This window comes from Rhinatrema bivittatum, chromosome 3, assembly GCF_901001135.1.
Source record: "Rhinatrema bivittatum chromosome 3, aRhiBiv1.1, whole genome shotgun sequence".
NCBI classification, from domain to species: domain Eukaryota; kingdom Metazoa; phylum Chordata; class Amphibia; order Gymnophiona; family Rhinatrematidae; genus Rhinatrema; species Rhinatrema bivittatum.
In genome coordinates, this window is record NC_042617.1 from 481,383,442 (window position 1) to 481,397,516 (window position 14,075).

Consider the following 14,075-nt stretch of genomic DNA (forward strand, 5'->3'; position numbering starts at 1 on the left):
AAAATGTATATTTTTAAATAACTAAGACTGGAATCTTCCCATTTAAAAGGGAAGTTGACTAAGGATGTCTTTCGGTGCCATATCTCCCACATGAATAATCATGTGACTGATAGTCTGAAGAAAGACACTTGCTTTATTGCCTGAAAGCGCAAAACAAGAGAAGCTGTACTGTGTGGGTGGCTGTCCCTTGGGAGGACAGAACCTGAAGGAAGGATGTAATTTCGCCTTCTGATGGGAATGTGGTTTTCTTATTTAATGGTTGGGATCATCACTTTCACTTTTAGTAAAAGTAAAAAAATGCTGCAAGTCTGAAAGTAAGGTGCTTCTGTGAGAGTGTAATGTGTATGTGAGACAGGGAGGGTGCTTCTGTGTGTCAATGCGTGTGTGCAAGAGAGATGGAGCAATTTTTTGGCTGGCTTGTGGCTGTGAGATAAACATGTGTGTGATTGAGAGCTTGTATGTAAGTGAAAGAGAGAGAGCATGTGTGTGATTGAAAGCCTTTGTGTAAGTAAGAGAGAGCGAGAGCATTGTGTGATTGAGAGAGACTGGCCAGAGAGGTGACGTGTATATGTGTGAGACTGATCAGGGAGATGACTGGTATGTGTGTGTGTGTGTGTGTGTGTGTGAGTGTGAGAGAGAGAGAAGAGATTGGTTGTGGTCCCTAAGGAAGAGGACCGTGAGGACAGCTTCAGCAGCTACTGCTGCTTCTGGTGTGGCCTGCAAAGGAAAGGAGTAGGAGAACTGCTGGAGAGGGTAAGTAAAGGTGGCTTTTTAAGTTCATTTTTCTTGACTATCATTTTAATTATTGGGTAGTATGTGATGTGTCTGCTGTTTGAAATATTTTATTGGTGTTTGGTAAAGGTTTCAAAATTTGCTTGAGTCTTTAATTATTGGATATTCTATTCATCAGCTGTTTTGAAATTATTTTATTAGTATGATTTTATAATTATGAGTCATGATTTATATATCTTGATTTTATTGATTGTTTCATGAGGATTAGTGACATTTTTGTTTTTCCATTGTTGTACTGTATAGAGTCTGGCGTGATAAGTTTTACAGTTTAGATTTTGTTTGTACATTTCTATTTATACTTTATGTGGCTTTATTCTGTGTTTGGTGAGGGTTTGTGTTCTGCATGCAAAGACTGAGATGAAGCATTCTTTTAGCATGTGGTTTTTTTGTAGGGATCTGTAGTAGCTTGGCCAGTTCTGTTTTCCTGATAGGAGGTGTATTGATATTTTAGATTCTGGTGTAATATTTGTGGTATTCTTTTTAATAGGTGGGGTTGTTATTCTTTGAGTTTTGGCAAATAGTACTGTGTTGATACGGGAGGACCATGCCAAAATATAGGGGTTTGTACATATATATGTAAAGTATATATGTAAATTATATATGTAAATTATATTGTATATGTAATTGGGTACCCATGGGCCAGTATGGAGAAAAATCCCCCGGGCCACTATTTTCCCTCAATCCGCCCCTGCTCACATGGGAGATCACTGCTGCCTGGGCCAAGAAGGTTAACCTCCCCCACAGAAAAGAATCCATCCCTTGAGGACAGAAGAGTTGGAGAACTGCCAGAGAAGGTAGCCCCCAAAGAAATTCTTTTGTGTGCCCTAAGGATAACAGTCTCAGCCACCCGAAAAAGGGTTACAGTCGGTTGATCTAGGCATGAATAATTATAATTCCTGATTTCCGTAAAGAATATATGTAAGAAACAATGACAATACCTGTAAGAAACTGGCAGTGGTAACTGGAGGTGGGGAGTAGAGCATGGTGGATTTGTTTGGCCCCTGGACTCCCCAACCAAAAAAGGCATACTGCTGCCCCTAGATCCACATTTCCTTTCGGTGGTATGAGAAAAACATAGCAGGTCAGATATGACATTTTGGGAATTTTAAAGAAAAAAAGGCCTTAAATGAGGAGGTAGGCGCAGTTCTTTTTCTAACAGAAAGTCACTTTTATTAATTGTCAACTATTGGCATTTACATTGCTCTAACACATGATATTGTGCTACATTTTGTATTTACTGCAGTACTGGTTTGTCAGAGGGCAATTACTTCTAAACTCTCTGTCCATGTACGTTTTGCTTTGTAGTTTTCTTCTTTCCTCAGCTGATTCTCTTGCTGTTTCTAGGATGTAGAAGGCATTTCAATGATAATTTTGCCTGCATTTCTGTTCTCTTCCATTCGCTGGTGTGCCTCCGATATCTGCTGCAAGGGGTAAACGCTGTCAATGACAGGTTGGAGCTGGCCAGGCCCAGGGCAAGAGAAATGAGGCAGCGCTTCTTCCGTGAAGGCTTTCACCAGCTCATCCTTATACTGTAGCACAAAACCAACTGTTAGCAGAAGGCAGCTGACCATTTTTCACACTCACAAAGATGGGCCAACAGTGGCACCTTCCTCTACAGAGGTGTTAGTTTGCATAAAAATATCAAATAACCAGGAGGTGGCCTTGTGGCTCGGGCCCCTAGTCCTTAAATTGCACCAGCATAAGCCCCCTCCCCCAAACTCATCCCTGGTCCTGCAACCTCCCTAGGACCAGCTCTGCCCTGTCTCTGCCGCCGACTAGATGGGGAGACCAGTAAAGAAGCAGACAGCAATGTGGAGCTTTTTCGGTCAGTGCCAGACACCAAAGACTGAGCCTTCCAGCACCGTGTGAGTAATTTTAAAAGATGCTGGCTATCTGTGCTAATCTTATACATCGCGAGATGAGTGTGCTGCCCACCCATCGGTTTTAGAAATTCTCAAGCGGTGCTGGCAATATGTAGCTCATACAACCAGTGCCTGGTACTGGCTGAATGAGCTACACACTGACGGCTGCTGCTTTTTTGCTTCCCTCCTAGTTGGCAGCAGAGGGCACAATGTTACACCAGAGGACAAAATGTCAGCAGGTAGGAATAGTATATACATTGAACAACATCTTTATTTTATTCATGTGTGTATGGGAAAAAGGCTTAGTAAATAGGGAGAGAGAGAGCGCTCATCTCTGTAGAGAACAATATGTTCCTTTACTATTTATCAACAATACGCAAAAAAAAGGAATGAAAAACAAAAAGATTACTGAATTTATCTCCAAAAAAACAGTTATTAGCATAAAAAAGAACACGGCATCAGAAATAACTGATGTAACCCAATATACATCCACCGCCTCTCGCCATGCAATGGGCCACAAGCAGTATCAGCTTTGGACACATGAGGTATCATTCATTTGCTGGTTCAAAATCCATGTTTAATTCTTAAACTGTTCTAAACACACATTTAAAAAAAAAAAACCTAAAGTGTATCTCCCATCACTATCGTGTCTCAATAAAAAAAACCTTAAACAAGATTTATATTTAATTACTTATCTTACTATATCCTCAGAGCATGTGAAAACATTCTAAATGCAAAAAATGTCCCTTTTGGTTGACTCTTCAAAACTCAAGACACCCATAAGTTAGAGGAGCAGTTTGTGAGCAGTGTAATATTGATGACTCTATTAGAAGTGCTAGTATACTTGGATGATCTGATACTCTTCAGAAAAACCCTAGAGGAGCATGAAGAAAAGCAACTCAAGGTACTTGATCGGTTGGCACAGTTATGGTCTAAAATTATCATTGGACAAATGCAAATTTTGTCATGCTAAGGCTAAGTATGTTGGCATATTGTTTCTAAGGAGGGAGTGGCCACAGACCCTGATAAGATAACTGTCCTCACCACCTGGCCCCGTCCAGTCAACCTCAGAGAGTTACGTTCCTTTCTTGGGCAGTGGTTATTACAGACAATTTCTGAAAGGTTATTCAAAGATTGTAAGTCCATTGTTGAGGCTGATGCATGGTTATCCACCCGTGAACAAGAAGCAAAAGCATAGGGTGACTGATAAGAGGAAATATTACAAGGTATCAGAGTCCTTTGGCATAAGATGGACTCAGGAATGTGAGGTTGCCTTTAGAAGGACCATACAGTGTCTATGTAATGCACCAGCACTTGCTTTTTGCTGACCCAGGCAAATCCTATGAAATGCATATAGATGCTTGCCTGGAGGGCTTAGGGGCAGTTTTATATCAGCCACATCCAGAAGGACTGAGACCTGTGGCCTATGCAATCCACAGTCTGAGTAAAACTGAGAGAAATTACCCTGCTCAAAAACTGGAGATCTTAGCCCTTAAGTGGGCAGTTGTGGACAAATTCAGGGATTACTTATAGGGGGTTGAGTTTAAGGTGAAAACAGACAATAACCCACTGACTTATGTTTTAACAACTGCAAAACTGAATGCAACCGGGCACTGGTGGTTGGCAGCATTATCCATTTACAAATTCAGTTTGCAGTACCGACCTGGAAGGGCAAAGAGGGACACAGATGCACTGTTCCGGCGGCCCCACAGGGTGACACTACCCAGGGGGACTGGTACAGTTTATCAGAGTGGCAAGCAGTGTGTAACCAGGCAGGGAATGGGAGTGAAGGTGATACTGAGAACTTATATTGTGCTGCAGACAGCTTGGGGATCCCCCACCCCTGACAGTATTCCCACTGCCTACTGTGATGTTGTGTCTCTGGTCTCCACTAACATGACAAGATTGATTTTGCAGGACATTTGACAAGCACACCAGACTGTTCCCTTAATTGGTGATGTGCTCAGGGTCAAGCAGAAAAATCTGGGGGCACAGGCAATCCATCAGAGCCACCCAGACACTCAGTTGCTAATCAGAGAGTGAGATCGTCTTTGTACAGAATCAGGTATTGTACAGAGAAAGGAAAGATACCAATTTGGGTCATCCCGAACAACTGTGTTTACCAAAAAAATTCCACAGAACTGTGCTACAATCTCTCTGTGATGACATGGGTCATATGTGGGCAGAGAGGGTCCTACAATTGGTGAACAGGTTCTATGGTCCTAAACAAGCACAAGACACTGAAAAACATTGTAGACAATGTACTAGTTGTATAAAAAGAAAGACCCTACCGCACAGAGCAACAGAGAGGGCAAACATTACTAATCAAGACCCTATGGACTTGGTGTGTATAGACTTCTTGACTTTAGAAATGGACACCCAGCGTAAAGAGAACATTTTGCTTGTGACAGACCATTTTGCCAAGTATGCACAGACATACCTCACCAAGGACCAGAGAGCAGAGACTGTTGCCCAAGTATTATGAGAGATGTTCTTTGTGAACTATGGACTCCCAGCCCAGATACACTCTGACCAGGGGAAGTGTTGCGGTTCCGGTCCGAGGAGGTCCGCGGCCGGTCCCTCTCCCTACCTTGGGGCTGCTCCAACTGACCGCGGCGTCCTCAGTGTCCGTTCGGGCCTTCTTGGGGGCCTTCCCGCAGCGCTCCCTCCACAAGGGAGATGCCGCCAACTCTCTGCTGCTGGCCCCGCCCCTTAGGATCGCATGTGCGCAGGGGCCTGGAATTTAAAGGGACCAGCGCGGGAAACTTAGCTCCGCCCCAGGGAATGATGTCAGATGCCTTCAGCTATTTAAAGCCAGCTGTGAGTTCCATTCTTTGCCTTGCAACGGGTCGTCTCTGCTGAGAAGTGAGTTGCTTGTTCCTGATTCCAGCCTGTTCCTGATTCATGCTCCGTTGCAGCTTGTTCCTGATTCCTGCTCCGTTCCAGCTTGTTCCTGATTCCAGTTCCGTCCTTGCCTGCTCCTGCTCTCCCCTTGGCTCGTCTTTCTGGCTCCTGACTTCGGTACATCCCCTGGTATTCCTGTCTCGATGCCTGGCCCGTCTCTGATTTTTGCTGTCTGCCACCTGCCCTGACCGCTGGTCCGTCTCCTCTTTTTGTATCGCTACTGCCAGCCATGACTTCTGGACTTCTGCTGGATCATCTTCACCGCCGCCTGCCTCGACTCGGACAGTTCTTCAGACTCTTCTTCACCAGGAGACCCCGCCTAAGTCCTGTGTGGTCTCCTGGCCCTGATCCGCCACCCCCCCCCCCCCCCCGACTACGAGTCACTGTGGACCTTCCCTCAGCAAGTTTACTTCACCCTCTAGCCGGCTCATGGGTCCACAGATTCAACAGGAAGGATTTTGAAAGCAGACACATTAAAGAGATGTTGCAGGTGGCTGGGGTTAGGAAGTCATAAACTTCTCCCTATCATCCCCAGGGAGACCCCAGCCTGAAAGGTTTAATAGGACACTTCTAATCATGTTGGGGACATTGAAGGCAGCTCAAAAGAGGAACAGGAGCCAGTATGTGAGCTATTTGGACCCAAAAAACAAACTGGAAGTGATCCAATATAGCTATGTAGCGACCAAGAAGAACGAGATCAGTATATGGAAAAGACCTTTATTCTGACAGTATTCAGAATAAAGGTCTTTTCCATATACCGATCTCGTTCTTCTTAGTCACTACACACCTGTGAGCTATTTGGTGCATGCTTACAACTGCACATATAATGATGCTACAGGGTTTTCACCCTATTTTCTGATGTTTGGCAAGAGGCCCGGTTGCCAATTGAGAGAAATGTACTGAAAAATGTACTGAAAAATAGTCCTAGGAAGCAAACTGATTCTCATCCTGACTAATAAGGGGCATCAGATACCTTGTTAGTCAGGGTACCCAGTTCTCAGACAACAGAAAGAAAAAGCCAGGCAGGATGGAAAGGTATGGACCCATTCTCTTCCCATGGTCCTGCCTGAGTCTTGACCTTTTGGCTGAGAGAAGGGGACCCATCAAGATGGATAACAGCGAATGACTGGCCATGAGCTTATCAGAGAAAAATCACCAAAAGCTGAGACTGTGAAGGGCCTGAATCACTGAACACTAAACAAGCCATGTGCTACTGGAGCTATAAACCCAAACCAGGAAAAGCTCTCCTACCAACGGAGAGGCACTGAAAGACAGCAGATCGACAGGGGACCCCAGCGGCAGATCAAGTCCCCCAGGTGGAAGGGGACTCCAGTGGCAGATCAGGAGGCAGCCCTAGTCCCCTTTGAGCAAGGGGACCCCAGGGGCAGATTGAGCAGTCTCCCTTGAGCAAGTGGACCCCAGAGGTAGATTGAGCGGTCCCCCCAGGAGGGCTTGGACCCCAGCAACATTCCAGGAGGCGAAGTCAGGTCCCCCAGGAGGATGTGGATCCCAGAACTATTCCAGGAGGTGGAGTGGGTCCCCTAGGAGGGTGTGGACCCCAGCGACAGACCAAGAAGTGGAGTCAGGTCCCCAGGAGGGCATAGATCTTGGCACAGGCCTCTCAGTGGAGCATAAGTGGCACCGAGGAGCTGGCAGCGGTTTAGATACAATGGACTCCCCAGCCCAATACTGCCCACCAGCCCAGTCGCATCTTTTCACATGGGTGACACTTGGGAAAAAGGGGAAGGAAAATAATAACATTTGATTAAACAGGAACTCAAGAGGTCCCTTCTGTTCTATATAGTGGTATACTGTGGGGGCCAACAACCCCAAATTGCCAAATATTAAATGTTCATGCTACCTTGTAGAAATGTATATATAGTTGTGTGGCCTAAGACTATTAACCACAAGCAAATAAGTGTGCTGTGTGACATCCTATTAGTGATGTATATAGTCTTGTAGAAATGTAGATACTATAAAGTCTAATAAGCCTGTATATATTTGTACATACTGCCAGCCTTGTTCCTCAATCCCATTTGTTTTTCTGGGGTGAAGGAAGGGAAATCCCACCCACTAACTGTTATATTTCAGAACCGCTAGGAGAGCAATCCCAACTTAAGGGGCATGTGTGCCCTTGGACCTTGCCACGACCCCAGACGAATCCAAGAAAGCACCGAGGGTTGGCGAGGCATGTCCAAGCATGGGCGAAGACAAAGTCTGACCCTCGGCTGGACCTGCATGCTTCTGGAAGACCAACAACATTATGTTGGTTAGTGAACAGTCCTCCAATCGTTCCCAGCCTTTTTGGAACTGTCACTAGGTATCTGCAAGAAGCAGCAGGCCGGACTGAGGATGAGGGCAGACGGAGGCCTTGTGACACAGAAGACTTGAGATGAGACGAGAAGACTCTGGATGTGCACCAGGAACTTGGAAGACTCGAGACGAGGAACTTGGAAGAGTCTGGACGAGATGAAAAGCTTGGAAGGTTCGGACATTGGCCCTGTCTCTCAGGGTGCCCTACACAGCCCACCGACACGGGCGGTCCCAATGGGCTGGGCACATCTCACCCTGTCCCACTGCACGCCCTACACAACCTGAAGAGGCTGGTCACAGACCATGTGGAGAGAGGGACAAGCGTAGGAAGGGAATCCAGCTGAGACGAAACTCCAGTGAGGAGGTTAGGTGTCATCTGGAGAACCACAGGAGCTGGAGGGTCAAGAGGACTCGGAAGCACAAGAAGGAAATCCAGCTGGGACGAGACTCCAATGATGAGGTAAGGTGTCATCTGGAGAACCACAGGAGGTGGAGGGTCCGGAGGACTCAAAACAAGTGAAGGAGGAGCGGAAGCTTGGAACATCAGGAAGTGAAACATCAGGAAGTGAAACATCAGGAAGCCTGGACTAGGAACCTCGGAACATGAAGACATGGAACATCAGGAAACCACAGGAAGCAATGAAGACTCAGGAAGCAAGACGAGACATGGAGCTCCAACGAAAAACGAAGACCTGACGGAGCACTGGAAGACGAGACTTCCAGGAGTGAGTAACTCCAATGCAAGGCAAGGCAGAAGTGTTGGAGAAGCCCTTAAATAGGGCAGGCACAGGAAACCAGGAAGAACTGACTTCTGGTGGGGCCAGGAGGACCCCACCTACGCTGCCCCTTTAAAAAGGGGAAGAAGACTCGGGCATGCCCCTTAGGAAGGGGACAGGACCTTGGAGAGCAGCCATGCTGCCGCTGAAGACACTGAAGGCAGGAGAAGCTGGGCCTGTGCGTAGGCAGGCCCCGACGTTGGCAGCGGCTCCTGCCGCTGCCGGAGGAATCAAATGCGGTTCCGGCCGCCAGGAGAGACCGGGGACTGCGGCTTCTGGCCGCGAAGATGAAGAAAATGTCGGCAGCGGCCCCAGCTGCGTTGAGGCACAGCGGCAGGGCCTGCCATGCCGGAGAGGCATCCTGAAGTCCGCGGCTCCTGCCACAGTGAAGACGACGAGCTGACTGCGGCTCCTGCAGCTAAGAACGTCGGCAGCTCCGTGCTGCATTGAAGGAGGCAGCACCGGAGGTGAGAGGCCTGCTCGCGGGGAGTAACACTAACACTTTCTTCCCCAGGTGGAGGCACCAGCCACCAAGAATATTTATTTATTTATTTATTTATTTATTGAATAACTTTTATATACTGACAAACGTTGGGAACATCTCGTCGGTTTACACAGAACAGAACTTAGCAACAGGCTTTACAATTATTACATAATTATATAAGGAACATTAAAAAACATATAAATAACAGAGTAGATTATACAAGATTATACAAATAGCAGATTAGATTATACAAGTAGAAATTATATACACAATATGTTGTCCTGATAAAATACACTTTAGAGAGAGGGGGGGGGGTAGAAGGGAGGTGGAAAGTAAATGGGGGGGAGAGAGGGAAGGAGAGAGGTTAGGAATTGGAGAGGGGGGGGTGAGAGAGATTGGTCTTCAGGGGGAGTGAGGGATTGTGTGGAAGTTAGGTGTAAGAGTGTTTGAAGAACCAGGTCTTCAGGTTTTGCCTGAATATTTTTGGGCAAGTCTCTTGGCGGAGGGAGGTGGGTAGCTTATTCCAAAGAAGCGGGCCTGCTAGGGATAGGGCCCTTTCGTTTGTGGTGCGGAGTTTAGTAAGCTTAGATGAGGGGGTGTGTAGCGTAGCTAGATATTGTTTTCTAGTAGGTCTATTGCTGTTGTGAAATGAGAAATGTTCTTTGTACCAGTGCATGTTCTGGTTGTGAAGTGATTTGTTTATTAGTGTGAGGGCTTTGAAGGTAATTCTAGATGCTACGGGTAACCAATGTAGATGTTTGAGTACCGGGGTTATGTGATCGTTTTTGTGAGTGTTGGTGAGTATCCGGGCGGCTGCATTTTGGAGGAGTTGTAAAGGCTGTATGGTGTTTTTAGGCAGGCCTAATAACAGGGAGTTGCAGTAATCTATTTTCGTTAATATGAGGGCTTGTAATATTGTGCGGAAGTCGTTGAGATGTAGGAGGGATTTGAGTCTTTTTAGGGTGTGCAGTTTGTAGAAGCAGTCTTTGAGGGTATTATTATTTGAGGGTATTATTATTGGTATAATATGAGGGCCGATGGAGTCTGCTCCTGCCAGGTCTGGATCCAGGAATGCCCCGCAAGGTAAGCGGTCAATGGGGCATTACATTAGCAAGTAGGGCTGTTCAGCTTGGAGAAGAGACGGCTGAGGGGGGATATGATAGAGGTCTTTAAGATCATGAGAGGTCTTGAACGAGTAGATGTGACTTGGTTATTTACACTTTCGAATAATAGAAGGACTAGGGGGCATTCCATGAAGTTAGCAAGTAACACATTTAAGACTAATTGGAGAAAATTCTTTCACTCAACGCACAATAAAGCTCTGGAATTTGTTGCCAGAGAAGGTAGTTAATTCAGTTAGTGTAGCTGGGTTCAAAAAAGGTTTGGATAAGTTCTTGGAGGAGAAGTCCATTAATGGCTATTAATCAATTATACTTAGGGAATAGCCACTGCTATTAATTGCATCAGTAGCATGGGTTCTTCTTAGTGTTTGGGTAATTGCCAGGTTCTTGTGGCCTGGTTTTTTGCCTCTGTTGGAAACAGGATGCTGGGCTTGATGGACCCTTGGTCTGACCCAGCATGGCAATTTCTTATGTTCTTATGTTCTTAGCACATTTAAAACAAATCAGAGAAAATTCTTTTTCATTCAATGCACAATTAAGCTCTGGAATTCATTGCCAGAGGACATGGATAAGGCAGTCAGTGTAGCTGGATTTAAAAAAGGTTTGGATAAGATCCTGGGTCAGAAGTCCATAAACTGCTATTAATCATGTTGACTTGGGGAATAGCCTCTGCTTATTACCGGCATCATTAGCATGGTACCTATATTACCTAACTGTAATCCACTTTGAAGTGCCAAAAAAAAGTGGAATATAAATAAATAAAAATAAATAATCTATTTAATGTTTGGCCACTGTTGGAAACAGGATGCTGGGCTTGATGGAACATTGGTCAAACCCAGTAAGGCAACTTCTTATGTTCTTATGACCCAACAATATGTTAAGCTAAGTTTGGTTCCGGTTGCTGTGAAGGGACTTAGTGAAACCCTGGAGAAACTTTAAGCAAAGTCATGAGAGAATGGTAATACACAAGGGAAGTGTTTGTGGATTAGGCAATGTAAGGTTTAGAGTCTAGATACTACTGAAAGTGGGTTACTGTGATAGCAGTTCTGTAGAAGGGAAAAGAAGAAAAACCTTTGTTCAGAATGAGTGATTTAATTTGCATTAGGGGCTCATTTTATCTAGAAGGAATTACAAATGCTATTAGATTATGTTATGTGAATAAGAGAGAAGTTCTTAGCAGTACACAGATGTAAATTACAAGTTTATATCTAATGCAAATAGAATGTTTTCCATCGCAGGCCCCAAATTGTGGCATTCTCTACCAGAGTCGCTATGTCTGTTAACTGAAAGAAATAGGTTCAAACATGGCTCTTCAGAAATGCATACGATCTAACATAATATATCACTTATGCACAACATTTGAAGAATGAATGACAAGGAGTGAGTGATATAAAGTATCCTAAATCAACTCTCTGATTAATGTATGAAGACTTCTTGAAATGAAACTGTGTAGCACAAATTACTTTATAAACCCTTGAGTTAATATGTTTTAAGTATTATGTTAACCTATATAATGAATGTCACTTTTGTAAACCGTTGTGATCTTCTTTTGGAATGACGGTATATAAATGCTTAAATAAATAAATAAAATAAATATTGAAGCAATTATCAATTGTTTGTTTAATGTTTTTGGAAAATTGAAGCAGTTTAACCTAAGAAACCCAAAGCATTATGCGCAATAAACCTAACAAATCTGGTGGATGTAGTAATACAGGTGAGAGCAGAATCTTTAAACCCAGTAATTAAGGCTGCTTCACTGTTTTACAGGGGGAAACCCTGCATTGTTGAGTAGTGGGTTTTGAAATTGGTTAAACTGCATGTTTAACTGTTGAAATAAGAGCTTTTTAGCCCCAATAATTAAAAGATAGTGTGAGGACAGCTGAATGATCCTAAATGTTTTATTTATTTAAAATGTTCTTCTATACCGCTTTTAGCAATCAAAGTAGTTCACAATATAACATTCATAAAATAACAAAATTAATGAGTAGAAAACAATTAATGAAATTAGTAAATATAAATATATAATCAATGTAAATAACATAAAACACCAACATAGCACTTCATAGGACAAAACTTCATACTTAAGTAAACGAATAGTAGGAACCTTTGTTTGCTAAGTGGAGGTTTCTGGAAGGTGTAATCTGATACCTAACCAAGACTCATCGCTATTGTAAATTGTGCAATAAAATAAGATGAGTGCTTCATATGATATCCTGTATTGTGTCAGTAGACAATGTAGTTTAAATAACACTGGAGTTATTTGTTCATATTTGCATGTACCCATTAAGATTCTTGCCACATAATTCTGCAGTAGTTGAAGGGATCTGATGGTGCTATTTGGGACTCCAAAAAAATGAGTTGCAAAAAATCTAAGCCAGCGAAGATCAAGGTTTGGAGTACTAACCTGAAATTGTCTTGTTCTAAGAAAGGTTTTAAGCTTCTCAATATTCTTAATTTGTAGTAGCTGGACTTGACTAAGTTTTGTACCTGGTGTTTCATTATGAGTTAGGTGTCTAAAGATTTAAGCAGTGTTGCCCAAATGCTGGTGCTGTATGTCTGAAGGCAGATGCCTAGAATGTTTTTTCTTAAGTTTAATGATTTAACATGAATTATAACTGTTTGTTACGTGTGCCGTCCGCGGCAGACCCGCGGCTCAGCCCCTCACCTCTCTCCAGTGACTCCAGTGCCTGGTCCCTCGTCCCTGGCGGCGGTGGGCCACCAGCTCCATCCTCAGACCACCCATGGTGCCTCTGGCTCTGCTATGGACTCTGGTATCTCCAGTCCAGCTACTGCTTTTGCTGCTCTGCATCGGGCCTCTCTGCGTTGCCCGCAGAGAGATGCTGCTACTCGGCGCTGCACCCATCACTGTGACTTAAGTAGGGCCCGCGGCGGGAACCAAGCCACGGCCCCGGATGATGACATCAGCGGAGCACCAGTATATAAGCCTGGGCTCTGCTCCCTAGCTTTGCCTTTGCAATAAATAGGTCTCCTCGCTGGTCGAGTACTCGTTGCCTCCTGAGGGATTCTCCTTGTTCCTGCGCTCCTGTTCAACCCTTCCTCGGATTGCCTTCACGGACTTCGACTCTGCTTTGCCTGACCATGTCGCTGACTCTCTCCAAGCCTGGACCTCTGCTTTGCTTGACCACGTCACTGACTCTCTCCAAGCCCAGACCTCTGCTTTGCCTGACCACGTCGCTGACTCTCTCTAAGCCCTGACCTCTGCTTTGCCTGACCACGTTGCCAACTCTCTCCAAGCCCGGACCTCTGCTTTGCCTGACTATGCCATTGCCTCTCTCCAGACCCAGACCTCTGCATCGCCTGACTACTCCATTGCCTTTCTCCAGACCCAGACCTCTGCATTGCCTGATTACGTTTGCCTATCTCCTGGCTCAGACCTCAGCCTAGCTTGCAACCGCTTCCAGATTGCCACCGGCCCTGACTCAAGCTTGCCTCTTGATGCCACTTCAGTCTTTGTTCTGGACTTGGCCTATTCAGGCTTCGGCCTGCTCTTGCTCGGGCACCCCCGTCAGACTTTGTTCCTTTGGCGCCCGGGTCTCCAGGACTCTACCTCGTCCAGTACAGACTGTATCTTTACTCTGTTGCTGTCTCTGGGCTGACCTCGATCCTTCCATTCACGACAACATACGGAGGGCCACCTAAGTCTAGCCGGCCCCAGTACCCAAAGGCTCAACCCGCGGGGAACGAGGGCTGGTATTGGTGAAGTGCCAGCTGGCATCCGTTCATCAGCCCACTCCGTCTGCCAATGGTGGGGATCCGTAGGACCCTTCCTATGGATTGCGTCAACCCCACCTCAGCCCAAGGG

General features: G+C 45.2%; 1 protein-coding gene across 1 annotated transcript in view; it reads right to left on the reverse strand.

Moving 5' to 3' along the window:
* Positions 1 to 1,970: 1,970 nt before the first annotated feature.
* TP53I3 (tumor protein p53 inducible protein 3) overlaps positions 1,971 to 14,075 on the reverse strand; it is a 57,333-nt gene continuing 45,228 nt past the window's right edge. Inside the window, exon 6 of the mRNA XM_029596023.1 lies at positions 1,971 to 2,321. Within this exon, the coding sequence (XP_029451883.1) occupies positions 2,133 to 2,321 (189 nt within the window). The 3' untranslated portion in view covers positions 1,971 to 2,132. The remainder of the gene's footprint in view (positions 2,322 to 14,075) is intronic.